The 16,936-nt window shown below is 42.7% G+C and overlaps 1 protein-coding gene across 8 annotated transcripts in view; it reads left to right on the forward strand.

Annotated features, from left to right (window-relative positions):
- The window catches only part of MGLL (monoglyceride lipase), a 102,075-nt gene that overhangs the window by 48,358 nt on the left and 36,781 nt on the right, over positions 1-16,936 (forward strand). For 7 of the 8 annotated variants that reach the window (XM_054076152.1, XM_054076154.1, XM_054076156.1 and 4 more), the window contains exon 3: positions 12,332-12,438. The exons of the other annotated variant lie outside the window; for it this stretch is intronic. In XM_054076152.1, coding sequence (XP_053932127.1) covers positions 12,332-12,438 — 107 coding nt within the window. The remainder of the gene's footprint in view (positions 1-12,331; positions 12,439-16,936) is intronic. 8 annotated transcript variants of the gene reach the window in all.

Consider the following 16,936-nt stretch of genomic DNA (forward strand, 5'->3'; position numbering starts at 1 on the left):
ACCATGCGGGGCACACGTATGGGTGCTCTGGTGTTCCTAAATCCCATCACACCGGTAAAGAACAGGGGTCTCTATTCCCACATGGTACATGCAATGGTTCAGCCCTCAGCTGGGAGTCTCCGATGCTGTGAGCTGCCCCAGTGTCGCACTGTAGCGATACAGCTGATGAAGCTCTTCCCATTCCCGTTGCAGTCTGCGACAGATGCACCCCTCACACTTGATGCAACAAATGGTGTATTGTAAGTTGGCAGAAGAGAAACTCGGGAGGAAAGACAAAACATCTTCCCTGCTGCTAGCTCAGGCATCAGCTCCGACTCTTCCTTTGCTGGCAGTCAGAGGAGTCGTAGCCGACCTGACAGTAGCAGGGCTAATAACTGTGCTATTGGAAGTATTTGCTCTTGATATTGCTGAGGCTATTTAAAAAAGGACAGAAATATGCAGTACTTCTGTTTCTGGTAAAGCACTCCACATAAAACACAGCGTTCCTGCAGCAGAAAAACAGCTTGTGGTTTAAATAAGTGTTGTTATTTCTGCTCTGCTGTAGGTGTACATGTATGTTTTGGTTCAACGACTGCCAGATACTGTAAATGAGTATTGATTTCCTTTTCTATTTTAAGCTTTTCTGCAGAAAAGGCATCCCACATGCCTTTAGCTTTCTTTGCCTATACCTAAAGTGACTGCAGCCAAGGGTTTATCTAACTAAATACTCTTTTTATTGTTACCACTCATCCGTATTTTAGGAGCTGCACCCCAAGTTGGTCAGCTCCCCGCTTACCTTTTGGAGTTTCAATCTATTACATCTAGCCCTTTTTGAGAGCAGATCAACAAGACAGTGTTTAAAACTCATAGCAAGTAGTTCCTTATTTACATTAGCATAACGGCCCTCACTGCCTTGGTGTTAGAAATGAAAGAACATTTTAGGAAGCAAGCCTTCCATAGCTGAAGTCTTTGGAGAGCTACCTTAGCTCAGTGTAGCCAAGAAATAATACAGACCTTGATTTGGCAGCTGTAGGCTGAAGTCTCTTACCTGTTTGTTAACTTTTGTGTCATCTGTAGGTAAAGCGTTGCACCTTAGCCATGGTTCAAATTCACTTTGTTTCAAAATGTGAATAAACATTTCAGCCTTTAAAGCACATGTTGTAGCGATCGCTGTCTTAGCGTGATTCCCCTATCTCACATTTAATTGCTTACATTCAACTTTCATTCCTACCTCCGGTCTATCGCAAACATAGAATAGTAAATTAATTGGAATATACTCAAAGCCTTGGCAAATGCTTTGCCTGTGACATTACTGATTTCCCAGAGGAACAGCTGCTGATATTGATTTTTGACAGAGCCTGTAAAGCCTCTCACTGCAAAGATTCCTCTCATAGCTGGGCAGCGCTGAAGTGCAGCTCTGGATGTGACGAGATAGGATTATTCATTGGAAATTAATGTACTTAATCTCAAAGTGTGTTAAAATATACGTAAGTGCTTTATGATTAAGAAATCAGTCCTTGAGCTTTTGTCTATAAGTTTATGGGATAATTCCATCTTGGCTTCTGGAATATCACACAGAATAATATTGGCTATTTGAGTCTCATGTTATCGGTGACATCTGAACTTTTTACGAGTTTGTCAGTTTGCTAAAGATAACCAATTAAGATTTCTGCCAACACCAAGGACCACAGACAAAATTGGATCAGAAAGGTAAAAGTGAAGATGGGTAATTGAGTCAGTACAGGAAATAATGAAGAGTTGTACATTATGGGTGGAATTGCCTGGTTACAAACTGTCCTATCAGATCTAAGTATTTTAGGGAATTGAAGTTATATGTTTTGCTTGAAACCATTGACATACAATTGAGAATTGAACAGTCAGTGCTTTATTAAAAAGTAATAATATCATGCTATCCTGAGTTCACAGAACAGGTAAAGTGTCATCCTCTTTCTTGTTCCTTACTTATTCACAGCTCTCTCCAAGCTAGTGAAGATTCCTTACATAAGCCCAAAACGCCTGATCAAAATATGTCTGTTGTGCAGTTTTTATCGTAAGGAATGGCTTGGAATGCTTGTGCCAGATATGTGGGTTTCAGCTTCTTCCCTACACAGGTACTAGGGTGATAAGCTGAAGGGTGATAAGCTGAATTCTTTCTTTAATAACCTCTTCAGTATTGCTTGTCGTAAGTTGTCTGTACCATCCACTCACCAAAATAACAATTTGAGACTGGAGGTGATTAGAACCGTGGCTAGAGTCTAAAACATGCACAATCCTACTTCTAAGAACCATTGATTTTGCAGGGGACTGACCATGAAGAACCTCTGGTTAGCCCAGGTTCAGACCACTGGTGATGTCCAGCTCCTGCATGAAAAATAGCTTGTGAAAAACGTGAAGTCAGAAAAAGTCTGCAGATTTGTCTTAGAGAACTTCAGGAAGCACTGCATAGCATTTAGATGTAGCGTCCTCTGCACCACTTCAGGATTTGTCTCAAACTATTAGCACTTCTTAGCAAACACTTGAAAATGACTGAGCAAGCAAGCGTGTTACTAAGGACTTAAAAGTCACTGAGTACTTGTGTGGATCTGACCAGAGGGATGGCTTTTTCTGAGTAATTCCCATCATTTGAAACCTACAGGAACTCAACTAGAACTCGCTTCGATATAGCGATACTGCTGTCTAATTCCATCTTCTGTGCTATACAGAAAGGTGAGATTAAATGGTCAACATGGGGCTATGATGACATGTAGGGAGCTTTCTTGCATGGCTTGAGCTGATCCCTTAATCAATCAAACCTTGTTCCTTTCTAAGGAAGCCTGCTTGGTCTTTTAGGGTTGAGTTGGTTTTGTAAAGCTATGATTTTATAGCAGCAGTAAGTAGTGATTTGTCACTGAACAGGTACCAGTGTTTTGAATATGCCAGGACTGTAAGTGAACTAAGTAAGAAGGAGCTGATTTTGCACAGCTACTTTGAAACAGAGACATACTTTTATACAAAAAAAACGCCTTGTTTGGTGAACAGGTTAATCCTGAAGTAGTGAGTAGTGCTGAACTGAAGCAATAGTGACTCTGCAGAAGAAAGCTTCTGGCCCTTTAATTGGAGCTTTCTCATGCTTTGAAAGGATTGTCCATCTAATTACAAAAGCCTTTCTTTTTCCAAGGCTTTGGCTCACCAGGCAGTGCCTGCATTTTGATTTCGAGAAGAAGCTGCTACATGACTGGCTAAGCGGTAATTTTGTCCCTTTGGAAATCATTAGAGGTTCAGCACAAGTCCATGAAAGAGGAGGGGGAGGTCTGTGAAAACTGTTCTGCCTCTTACTCCACACTCATTGGCTCTTCATTGAGAATCATGGTCCTGCAGCCACCTTCCATCTACAGTGGCTTTGCTTCCAAGTGAAAATTAACTGTTAATAAAATAAACAAGAGGTATCTTATTCTTCCTGATTTCCAAAGACTTCTATGCCAGGAACTCTTATGCTTTTTTGATTATTCTTCCTCCACACCATAAAGCGAATCTAAAATTGTTTGGTGTGATTTCAAATCAACCTGAATTTTGCAGCTGGTGTCTTCTATTTAAATAATGCTTTGCACATTTCTTAGAATTTGCAATTTTCTTAGAAAGACGCTGACTGTTTCATGCATTCATCCTTGTAGCTCCCCTTGGGAGATATGACCTCCATTTTATCTCTCTTGTAGCTGTTGTACCGAGGAAGGGCTGAAGCAGAGCAAAGCACAAACCCTGACTGTCCGATTCCAGCCTCGCTCCCAGCCAGATCTGAGGGCAGTTCCACCCAGGCTTCCCCAAAGTCATCCCTTCCTCAGTCCTGTGTGTGTGAGCAACGCCTACACCTTGCCTCTTTGGAAATAGATGGAATTCTTTCAAGAATTCCTGTGCTCTGTAGAAGGGCAGCAGCAAGGGGAAAGTGCAGCTCCAAACCCTGAACCACTCGTGTCTCCAGAGTGTTTGTCTACTACGCAGATTCAGAGCCGGAGGTGTGGAAGTCGGTTCTGCTGAGGAAAATCCCCTCTCTGATATCAAAGTGGAGGAGTGTCTCCCCGAGGCAGTCCGTGTAACCCTAGAATCCCTTCTCTTCAGTTTTATCCAAGAAAAGGGTGGGAAGATCCGGCCCATGAATTTTAAGCTACACACTGCACGTTTCACCTCTGATCTCAGCCTTCTGTTCCTTAAAATGCTATTTCAAAGCTTCCTTGAAACAAAATGCAGCTGGTCTCAAACGTTAACTTTGCAGAGATTTGTCTAGAGCTATGCAGTTGCCAGGTTCCAATAATTCCTTCCCTCCACCCCCACCTGAAGTTTCCTTCCTCTCTTTTCCCTGTGTTAGACCACGCATGAGTTATTCTCAGTGAGGGCTTTGCTTTTCAAAAAGCCACAATAAATCAGCAGAAGCTGTTTCTCCACATTGTTTTGTGCTGGCTCTGGCTAGATCCCGTTGAACCTTTTGCTTTGAAATGTATCTGTACTACCCAATTCTGTCTCTGCCCCATCGATTTATGGTGTCTACGCCTTCTGGTGTTGTTGAATAACCTACCCGTGTTGCTCCTTCTGGAAGTCGTGGCAGTTCTCAAATGCCCTCCTAAGTCTATGCTGATGAGGGACTGTTGTGATTTTGAGATGTGTGATGAGACCAGGCTTTCAGACACATTGCAAGCGAGTTGCTCATGGAAGCTAGCATAGATTTTAAGGCTGAGCCCATACTAACAGCAGTCCCTTTGGGCAGGTGTGAATGGGAACTTCCAAGCCAGAGTAAATGAGGAAAGGATGTAGGAAGCAGAGTTTGCTGGAGGGGGTTATTTTTTAATTGCCAGTTTTGCCTGGACAGGAATGAAACTGCTGATTCTACTAGGCTGGGCCAAACCTCATCAAACAGAAATGTGCAGGATTCTAAATGCTATAAACCCTATAAAATCAAGCAGAAATTATGTAGTGGGAGCATAGTGTGTGTTCTTTGGCATATGCTGTGGTGCCCAAGGGTTTTTCACAGGCTAAACTACTACAGTCTTGAACTACTGCTTACCTCAGTGTGTCTGGAAGAGGCAAATTCCTCCAGATCTGGAACTCTGTGAGATATCCATGCTGATGCTACACAGTTTATGATAAAGACAGAAGGCTGACAGAGACTCAACTCCAGATTTTTGCTCCTCTGACTTGCTTTTTCTCCTGAGCTGGGAAGAGCAGTCGTAGAACTGCTAGTTTACCATAACATTGTTCAGCTTCAAAGATAGCTGATAAACGAGGTGGCTACTCAGATTATGGACCTACATGGCCAGTAGGGCAGAGGCTAAGAATGCATTTCGCAAAAAAACTAAGCAAGAGAGCAAGCAAAGCTCCTTGAAACATGGCTTGGAATTGGGAGCAAAGTCATTGCCAGGGACATAAGTCTGCGTGTTTCCCAGAGACGGAAAGATGGCATGCAGGGACACACCTGACTGCACCATAAATATTCCTGTCTAACAGGAACCACCAGGCTCGACTCTTGGCTAACTGCGTAGGTCACAAGCATGCACAACACAAGAGAAATTGCCGTAACTATTTGTCATCCCTGCCCATGGCCCGAGTTTTGTCAGAGTTGTTTCAGAACACAAAGTACCTCAGGAAAAAAATAAGTGCAAAAGTTGAATCAAGAAGCAGATAAAGAGACATGCCTTTTCCAAACTTTAGGTCTTGCACACAAAGCAAGAGGCTTGAGAGCCCTCCGGAGAACAGGTCACCAACGTCTGTTACAGTGACGAAGCAGTTCATTCTTCATTACCTGTTCTTGGAAATGATTAGCTGGAAATGTAAGAAAGAAAAAAAAAAAAGGAAAAAAATTAATCTTTAATCAAATACCAAGGGTAGAAAATTGGAATGACAGAGCTCAACAAAGTTACACACTGCTTAATACATAGTCTGTATTACGTGAAAGATAACCTTCATAATCTGCAAGGACTACTAACCCAGGTAACACAAGAATGCGTATCTCTAATTATTTTCCATTATAATATATTTTGGAAGCAAAATATACATACATGACATTAAAGTCTTAGCAGGTTAAAAAGGTTTGTGGCCAGCTGTCCAGTTCCTTGTCCCAAAGCGCTACCAGTGAAATGGTTTTGATAAATAAAGGTTAATTGTTCTCTGTGGCTATAAGGCTCAGGCTGATGCCAGCTACAACGGAACTGATAAATCAGCTCAAACAACACAATAAAATGTGATACCTAATTTCAGTAAGGCAGTCAATTTTTCTGGCAGCCTTGCTAACTCAAAGCTTTCCTGTCGGTTGGTTTTTAAAAATTACTTCAGGAATTTAGTGTCGAGTATTCAAAACTGTTCAATTCAGATGTTCTTTGTTAGAGTTGATCTGGTTCTGGTAACAACGTACATAATGCCAAATGAAAAGCATAGTTGCCTTACATAGAATAACATGTTATTAGCTTAAATTGCAATGTCTTGATTCAGGAAATCAAATCCATCTGTGATTGGATCAGTCCTTATTCAGGACAGAATTTATAAATCCTTTTTAACTTTTATGTTGTAGTTTGTAAGTTTTACTGACTTCCATGAGTTGAAGAAAGTTTGCTCGGATTAAGCAAGTACTTAAAAATTGCTCTGAAGAGGGATGCTTTTGAGTGGGGTGGGGAAGATTGCATTTTTCATATATGCAGTCATAGGAAGCTTGTTTTCAGCTCTTTGATCTAGTCCTATTAGTTTTGGGTTATTTTCTGGCAGTAAAAGAGCGTCCCACAAAAGTGCCTCTGTCCCCAGAGGACACAAGATGTTAAAATCATACCATCCTGCTCACAGCCCTCCTTGTCCAGTTCAGTTTCAACATGATTTTTGTTAAAAATAAAGCAAGAAGAAAAAGTCTTTAAAGAATAAAGACTGGCCTGGAGGCCAGTCACAAGTGGAGTTCCTCAGGGCTCAGTACTGGGTCCAGCTCTGTTCAATGTCTTTATCAATGACCTGGATGAAGGCATTGAGTGCACCCTCAGCAAGTTTGCAGATGACACTAAGCTGGGAGGAAGTGTCGACCTGCTGGAGGGTAGGGAGGCTCTGCAAAGGGATCTGAACAGGCTGGACTGCTGGGCCGAGACCAATGGGATGAGGTTTAACAAGACCAAATGCCGGGTCCTGCACTTGGGGCACAACAACCCTATGCAGCGCTACAGACTGGGGGAAGAATGGCTGGAGAGCTGCACAGAAGAGAAGGACCTGGGGGTGCTGGTTGACAGCCGACTGAACATGAGCCAGCAGTGTGCCCAGGTGGCCAAGAAGGCCAATGGCATCTTGGCTTGTATCAGAAATGGGGTCACCAGCAGGTCCAGGGAGGTTATTCTCCCTCTGTACTCGGCACTGGTGAGACCGCACCTCGAATACTGTGTTCAGTTCTGGGCCCCTCACCACAAGAAGGATGTTGAGGCTCTGGAGCGTGTCCAAAGAAGAGCAACAAAGCTGGTGAGGGGGCTGGAGAACAAGTCTTATGAGGAGCGGCTGAGAGAGCTGGGGTTGTTTAGCCTTGAGAAGAGGAGGCTGAGGGGAGACCTTATTACTCTCTACAACTACCTGAAAGGAGGTTGTGGAGAGGAGGGAGCTGGGCTCTTCTCCCAAGTGACAGGGGACAGGACTAGAGGGAATGGCCTGAAGCTCCGTCAGGGGAGGTTCAGGTTGGATATCAGAAAAAAATTCTTCACAGTAAGAGTCATTGGGTACTGGAACAGCTGCCCAGGGAGGTGGTCGAGTCGCCTTCCCTGGAGGTGTTTAAGGAACGGGTGGATGAAGTACTTAGGGACATGGTTTAGGGAGTGTTAGGAACGGTTGGACTCGATGATCCAATGGGTCCTTTCCAACCTTGTGATTCTGTGATTCTGTGATTCTGTGAAGAACACGGGTCTTACGATCAGCAGGGCCCGAGTCCTGAGTTGTGTTTCTCATCTGCCAGATTTCATAATGCAGCAGCTTTGTGAGTGTTGTTTCAAGGTGTGTTTCTTTTGATGATCGAGTCCTGGTTTAAGAGGCCTCTTGCTCATTTGTGTAAGCCTGGTGCTGCAGTTTATTTTTCCTGCAGTTCTTCTCCTGTAATTGATTGTGGAATTGCGTCTCTAAGGAATTGTGTTGGCATGACAGAGGGGGCAGAGGTGGCAACATGTGCCCTGCCATAAAGAAGGTGGGAACTTCTTCAAAGCTGGTTCTACTCTTGCACCTAAAGCTGAATTCCTTCCCTGCAAAGCTGTTGCCCATACAAGAAGTGAACTCTTAGAGGATGTGAAGTTACAGTGAGAAACATGGAAAAGTTGTAAACGGCTAAAGCTTAGATCAGCTGGTGACCTCTCCGAGAGGCAAGAGAGAAGAACAGTGTGTTCATATGGGTTTTTGCAGACCAACTTTGTGATGTAGCTTGGCCTCTACCACTCCCAACCTCCCTGATTCAAGAAAGGATGGTTGCACGTGGCCTGTACATTGCTTACAACACAGGAGGGACTGGTGACAGCCACAGGTGATCAGCACAGTGGAGATGTGGGAGCAGAGGCTGGTCCCTGGTATATACCATCACTTCCTAATGGGAGATAAGTAAACACAGCCAATAGTTGATTTGGACAGTAAATGCAAATATTGTCTTGCTTTCTTTTTGTAATAAGTAACTACATCTGTTTACCGAGCTGTGCAGTACCAGGAGGCAGAAGCCTGCAGAGGGGATGGAGGAGGAAGTGGTGAAGCTATGGGGGGGGCAGGGATCTGTGAGAACTGGCTGCTGCTTTTCTAAACAACAGTCAACTGGTTTCCTTTAATAGCCATAATAATCACACTGGTTAGGTGAGAGCAAGCACGTGGATGCTTACTCATGCTCAGCTCACACCTTGGCTTTGTGTGGAGAAACACCTGCCGAGTGTGGGGAAATCATGCTGTTGTGTGATTAGGTGCTTTCTTGAGCAAATGCCAAAGCAGTGCTGTTTCGAGATGTTCAGCAATTACAATTCTACCAGCCAAAACCAGCTGAATCATCCAAAGATACATCAGGTTTCCCTGCCTGCAGTTAGAGCAACCTGAGTTAGCGTGGGTTTGGGTACAGGTCAGTCTCCACCAGAAAGCTTTGCAGGCTGTTCACAGTGTTTTCTCTCTGAGATGTGCAGGTTTCTGAGGATTTCACCAGTGCAACTGGAAGAGCTGGACATGAAAAAATTTCTCCCCTGGATCAGTTAGATACATGGGCAATATGCAAACCTTGTTTAAACCTAACTTCCATTGAGGTCGCACACAGAGGCACTGCAGTCCTGCAAAATCTTAAAGCCTGCAGGGTTTCTCTGATTAATTTTAACCTGTTCTGTCGAAAGCAGTCTCTGATATTGTGTCATTCCAGCCACTGCAGTAGGGAAGAGCAGGCTGCGATTCCAGGGCAGGGTTGTCTGCGAAAATGTTTACATACAGTAAAGAACTGCTGTCAGTCAACCTCATCACTTGGTGTTTTTTCATGACGGCTTGCTCGTGAAAATGTGTTGAACCATGTATTTGTTATACTGCCTTCAGGTATTATTTGCCTAATCTAAACTTGTATTATAATGGAAAATGGGAGATAAAGTGAAAGAGCCAAATTCCTCAATCCTTGCTCAGATGATACTCATACTAATTTCAGTGCTGTTGTGTTTTTTGTGTGACCCCTTGTGCTTAGACCTTGAAGCTAAAGACCTATGTGACCTAGTTTTCAGTCAGTAAAGCCACTCTCATTTTTCCATTGAACAACAAAACGAGCTATTTATGTTTTCACCTGACAATTCAGAAATGTTACTTCTTGTTTATGACTATTGATAGGACAAAACTTTCTTGACAGCTACTGCCATTAGGGCTCTTAAGGCACAAACAGCCTCTGGAATTTTATTCAGCATTTTGCAGGCAAATAATAAAACAGGTCTCTTCCCTATGGTGCCCAAAGGCTTAGTTCTGCAACGCCTGGCAACTGTTGGGCTAGATGAGAGGAGAGGCTGCAGGAACACCTTGCCTTTCTGAAGCGTTGAGTTTTTTCTTCTCTCACCGGTTTCACAGAAGATGAGGGGGCTGAGCATCTAGCAGGATGCTGTCAGGCAAAGTCATGGTGCTGCATCAGTGTGAATGAAAGCAAAATTAGGGCTTTGCTGTCGGGGGGATGAGATAACAGCAAGAATTTCCTGGCAGAGAACTCTTTGCCGGCTTCCCATTAGGCTTCATTCACTTGATGCATTTCAGCGCATACAGTCAAATAATATTTCTCTGAGAAATAAGGGCTGTATTCGGTCAGCCAAGTTGCACCTTAACCTGTGTGTCTAGTCAGCAGAAGAAAACCATAGATCCTCTAAAGAGTAACTGTGGGCTTACGCCGAGCAAGTAAGCTGTCGAGCTGGGGGACAGGAGGTGTATGGCAGAGTCTGTTGGAGGGTGGCTGGGTTTGTTAGATATCAAGGTGATGGATACACAGGAATTTTCTCTCACATTTCCATAGTTTCTGCATTGGCATCCTGTGCACACAGTGCCACTGCTTGCTGTACCCACAGAGTCCTGAGCCTGTGAGTGAAGAGCCTGCCTCTGCTTCACCCCCTGCTGCATTTCTGTATGTTTGGCAGATAGATCTGCCAGCCGCAGACTTAGGGCCTGTGATGTGCGTTCTCTTTAGGTGACCCGGGACCAGGACTGAGATATCTGACCGTTACACATAGGTGGAAGCAGAAGCTTTTGGATGGTGCCTCCAATCTTGAGGGGCATCTTGCTATTCCAGCACTGCCCGCAGTGTCCCTACTGGGCTGCTTGCGTCTAGGAGAGGTGAGGCTCTGCCTCAGCAGAAAGTTAATATTCTCTGCTGTGGAATGAGCAGGCTCTTTATTTCTTCAGCATTTGGAGTTGTAATAACAGACTCGACTCTAAAAATCAGGCTGTCTGGCGAGTGCATTGGTAACCTGAGAAATCTATTGACTGGGAAAGAGGACGAAGGAAGAAATGACTGCTCCACGCTAATCGTTTGGAAACCTTCAGCGCTGCTGGAGAACATTTGTAAGGCACAGCAAGTTAAATGTACTAGATGACCTAACCTCACCCTTGCTAATTAGTATTAGACAGGTACTAGAGCGTCTTTGCATTGCCACTTTTGTGTTTGCTGTATGCTCTGTTAAATCCTTCTGGTTTCGAAGGATGCTCTTTCAAGTTGTCTAGCATGAGCAAATACTTTGAAGCAGGTGCTAATCAAAGAGCTAGAGCAGGAGTTTCTGCATCAACCAATGTATTTTTTAAGTTTAAATATGTTAAGATCAAAGCCATTCATTGCAATGAACACACTGTCTAAAAACTTACTCAAAACCTCAATCAAAATAAAGTTGAATTCACTAGCTGTAAACTGCTGTCGTTATTTTATGTTATCAGTTCATTTAATATTTCACTGTTAATGTACTGAAAATGTCTGACTTTTAGTCTTTGTGGTTGCTGATGTTGCAATGACAGATGGTACTTCGAAACGAACAAGTTATGTTCATGTTGCTAAAGCTGGATTTTAAATAGTCACCTGTTGAATTCAGCAAAAAATCTGTAATTTCCTAGCTACTTCTGCTATAGTTCTGGATCAATTCTGTGCCAACTTTGCCCATTAAAAACACTGAGAAGGTTCATTCAACTTCAGCCACTCTCACTTGATGCTGTTCCAGTAAAAATAAAAGCGTCACTGGTAAAATTGAAATCTTTGAAGATAAGTATGCGTATGTCTTTCAAAAAGAAGTGTCTATTAGACTGATGGTTTTTATGGTCCCTGTCTTTAGTTGTATGTTGGGTATGTCAGAGTCACTTTAATAACCAACATTAAACAACTGGTTTGGGGTAGAAACTGGAACGATAAAATTACCAGAATTCAGGGAAAAACATCCTCTGTAGCATCAGACAGTGTTGTAAGGTATAAAGGTCAAGACAATACTTGCATTTGAAATCACATTCAAAGACCAACCCTAAATGAGATCAGTGGCAACATTTCCACTGTAGGAGCAGTATAGATGCCTCAAGCCCACGATACAGTTATCCACCTTGAGGACTGATGCTGGTGCCTATCTGAATCTTCCACTGGCAGCAGACCTTGATGGCAGACAAATGGGAAAGAGCAGTGTCTGTCCCATGAGCAGCTGACTTCCATGTGGTCTGTTCTGCGAACACCCGAGGAAGCCCAGTTCAGTGGCAGGTCAGGATGGCAGCTGGTTCTTCTCTGTTAAAACCCACCTCAGCCATTATATACTTTCCTTGTGTTTGCTGATGTCTGAAATGCTGTTGCTAAATTGAATATGCTGTTTTTACTTGCAGCTCTGTAGCCTTTGTGGGTTGATTGCCAAGTTAATGATTTATACCTTAATGCTCCATTTAGGGCCCTCGTGTTTATCGCTCATGGCGCTGGGGAACACTGCGGCCGCTATGATGACTTGGCCCAGAGGCTGACAGAACTTAACTTGTTTGTTTTTGCCCATGACCATGGTGAGTAGCCTAAAACAGTACTTGATTTACAGCAGCTCAGGACTTTACTGAAGCAAATGCCATTAAAGCTATTCAGCAGTGAGAGAAGAGTTAATAAAATATTTATAGCTCAGCGTAAATGAGAAAGGGATAATCTGTTGCTTTGTAAAGATCTGCATATTGAATCTATAAAAAAGCTATCCCTGTTCCTATAGTTTTCCTCAGTCTTGTTGTTGATAATTTCTGCTGGTGCTATTTTAACCGCTGTGTAAGGGGTTATTTCTCTTTCACCCATCTCTTGGGGGGGTGAGGAGTTATTACCCACTGTGGAAGTAAGACTAGGAGCCATTTCTGTTGGATCCACGAGGGGAGGCTGAAATGAAAACACAGTTTTCATACACAGATGCAACCACACCCTTGGGACATGGAGACCTTGTGATCCTTTCTTTGGACACATCTCCAGAGTCCAGCAGAGAACCTGGAGCTGGCTGTACACATCTCAGCTCTGATGAGAAAGCAGCTTGAGTGCATGCAAGGCTGTGATAACACAGCAACGCCACTCCAGCCCTCAGCCAGTAGGTCTGGGCAATACTGACCATGTGGACTTACTGTCCCAGCCTCTTCTGGCTTGAAGATCTCTGTTTTGTGCTCCATTCTGTGATACAGATGTGGTGGGTATCATCAGATCTCCTGCAGCACGTGAACTGGGACATCCTGATAATGGGTTTGATTCACCTATCCTGGTTCTTTGGTATTCTCCTGTCACACCTGATTCCTGCAATGTCATTACGTCCTTATGCTTGCAAGTCTTTGCTTTGTTTCTATCATTGCCAATCACTCTACCAACCTGCAAGAGAAACTCTAGATATTAGCAAAATGAATCAGTGGGATTAAATGACGGCTGTGAACCGAAGGCGAGGCCAAATTCTGACCTGACAGGTTGAAATGGGGTGCATCTCAATTAGTGCAAATCTGATCTCTTCTGGCAGATCTGCCCCTGACATCACAAAGTGTACTGCCATACATTGGAAAGTATACTGTAATTTATTTGGCTGAAGCTGAGACTCCAGCCTGTCCCTAGATCTCCTCAAAGACAGGGCTGATTAATTTTAGCTCGGAGATCCTGAATTGCGGTAGAAGTTAGAGGATGTGAGATGTTGCATCATATAGTCTGAGAGAGAAAATTTCAAACTTTACTGAGAGGAAATTTCAAACTTTACTGAATCCAAGTGACCAAGCCTTCCCCTTGCGCTTGCTTCATGACTCCCTTCCAATCACTGCACTGCACTTATATGCAAAAAATTAACCCTATATTTCCCCTGAAAAAGAGAATACCCAGTCCTCAGGACAACTTGCAAAAAATAAATAACAAACACATAACTTTTTTCTGGATGATTGATCACATGTTGTATTCAGGGCTGGCTTTACGGAGACAGATGACTCGTGCAGAAATATTGTTGCTGACCGCAAGAGTCTCTTTCTCCCTATGTAGGCACAATATTTCTAAGTGTTGATATATTCATTTCCAAACACTTCCTTCTCAGCTGGACGTCGGCTAGCAGGAGTCTGCAGTAATCCCAGTAGAAAGTGTCTCCATTCCTCTCTGTTTATCTGTGTGGCATAAAGCTCATGAGAAAGGCGGTGGAAGAGGCCACGCACTGTGCACTCTGCAGTTACTGTGAGGAGAGTACAGACAATATATACAAGAAGTTAACTGAACTCCAGGACACACAAGCAATTTTTTTCAGTCACCACTGGCCTACAAGAGTCTGTGATTGCTCGCTGTGCATGCTTAATGTCGTGCCTTAGTTCCTCACTCCCTTCAACCTTGATAAAGATTTTAAGAGGCAGAGTTCAAATAATAATATTTGAAGCAAGGAACCTAGAAGAAATGATAAAACATTGTATTTATTGCCTAGATTTGATATGGAGAATGCCTCTTCTGTTGATGGAGAAGAGCCTTTGGGGTGAAGGTTCCCATCATGCATGTTTTGGTTCTGTATGAAGAGACAGTTATCCACTCTCTTTTTCCTTGACCATATTTTTGACTAGAGAAGCGTAAATAATTCATGGTTGGTTTTTTTTTCTATAGATTGATGTTGCTGGATTAATTAGTTCACTTCACTTAGTACAAATCTGGTTGCTCAGACCAGTTAACAACTTCATTCTCCCTGTCAAACATACAATTTTCTTTGTAAAGTCAGTATGTTTTTTCTTCATCAGCAGTGGGGAGAGGGTAAAGAGGAACCTGAAAGCAGAACAATGGAAACACAGTTGGGTTGCACAAAGAGCTGATTTAGCTGAGCCTAGATTCACTGTAAGCTAGAGAGACAATTAACATATTTTATGCTCTGTAAAATAAGCTTGTCACTTAAAGAGGTAAGGATAAACTTTGTTTGATGGAATACAGGTCACAGCCCAAGTTGGATGCCAGTGAGAGATGAAGGACATAAACACCTCGATTTCCAAATTTACTCAGATCATACTAGGAATTGTATAGCTTTCTTCCACCATTTTGTCCCTTCCAAATCACTTCACAAGTGTGTTTTCCATTTGCATTCTGTCCTTTCGATATCTTTGGGTAATATTAATTATTCAATTGTGTTAGCAAAATAATTGCTTTCCATTCCTCATCTCCTACAGTGATTCTTAGTCTTACAAGCTTGCTGTAGATTTCCTGACCTAGACATTTATTCTGATTCTGGTGTTCTCATGGATAAAATTCCTAATATAGGCACATTATCCATGAGATTATTAATGCAATTCCACATCATGGCTAGCATGATTTCCCAAATGAGTTGGGAAGTTACTAGGGTTGCAGTATGCGTGACTTGACTGATTTATGTTGCGTCTATCCTTTAGTCAAAGGAATGAAAAATAATTTCAATTTATATTGCTGAGTCTGTAGGACCTTACTCACTAAATCTTGCCAAAGGCTGCTCTGCAACACTTTCCTGTTATCCTGCTATCACCAAAAAGGTTGGCTTTTCCCAGAATAACAGAATTCAGGCAAATTTATGTATCAGCAATGCCCCGTAAATTTGTCACTGGCTCAGTTCTCTTGGTGTGTCAGGATTCATACATTTTCTCTTTAGGGTATTTTGTAGTAATCCCAAGAATCCTGGACCTCAACGATGTGTATTAGAAATTTTCTGCAGTGGTGGTGAAAATTGTAATTGCAGAAGACCTCTTATCCCTACCTCACATCCAATATTATTAAGTTGCTTTGGTTTATATCAATCCCATGAAAGAGGAAAATGGTGTTTCCTTGTAATACAGCATTTTCTTCTGTGGTCTCTTACATGGTGTTTTTAAAAGGCAGGTAACAGTTTTCTGAGATTTCTGGGTTTACTTGGAGTGCAGCTTCATGAAGGCAGCGATAAGGCTGCTGGGATGACCTTGCTATGCATTTCTGCAAGCCTTAGGTATGTGAAATGTCATCTTGGTTTTTAAATTTCCTTTCTATATTACTATTTTTTTATTGTGGCAACATTCTGATGACAGAAAAAAGAAACAGACAAACATATTAGGTTATTGGCAATCAATTTAGGAAAGCCCTCTCAGAAGGAATACCCATGGGAGATGCATCAAACCAAAGCGATATTGTAATTCTTCAATCAGTCACGGCAGATTGTAGCTCTTTTTGTTATAATGGAGTATTTTTAGGGATCTGTAAAGCTGGGAGCCAACGAAAATTAGAGTAAAGGATAGAGAATGTGGCTTTGTTTTCTCATACCAAGCATTTTCAGTTGGTAAAGCACATGGTGTTCCAGCTATCCTCATCTCTCTTCCTATAACACCTCATTTGCTGAGATCTTAATTTCCTATCGCTGCATTACATGGCCAGAGCCTAGAACAACCGCAGTTTTACCTTCAAAAGTACATGTCAACTAACAGCAGATACAAAAGCATTTCCAAGATGCAAGAGCCACAAAAATGTATTTACTTCTCTCTTAATGCTTTTTAACAGTAGTAGCACTGGCCCTCTTCTTCACTTGGACTCATTAGTGCTTCTTACAGGTAATGTGTCTGTCTTATGTGAAGATGAGGAGGGTGAAATACACTGCCCTAACCTGGCAGCAGTTCCTAGCCCTTAGATTTGTTTAAGAGCAGCCCCCCCAACCTCCCTCTCTGTCCAGACAGAATAAACCCTCTACCTGTCCTACTACATGGAGACCTCCGACTCTTTGACCCTCTTTGAAGCTGTTGAATTTTCCACTCTCAAGTTATATGTAACGTCAGATCAAAGCAGAGGGAAAGGTTGCAGCTCTAGCGGCTTATTCATATTCCTTAGATGTTTCTAACTGAAGTTCAGCTTTCTTTTTCAGCCCCGCTGCTATTTAGTGTGTGGCGAGCATTTCTGATGGGTTAGCAGGTCCCTCTCAGCCACCTACTGCTGCATGTGCTCCCCATCAATTTTCTCACTGTTTTCTCTATTTAACTTATTTCTAAAAACTAGAAAACAGCTGAGCAGAGATTTTTTAAATGCATCAAATATTTGCTGCTTTTGTTTCTTTTC

The sequence above is a fragment of the Cuculus canorus genome, chromosome 11 (genome assembly GCF_017976375.1).
Source record: "Cuculus canorus isolate bCucCan1 chromosome 11, bCucCan1.pri, whole genome shotgun sequence".
Classification (NCBI taxonomy): Eukaryota; Metazoa; Chordata; class Aves; order Cuculiformes; family Cuculidae; genus Cuculus; species Cuculus canorus.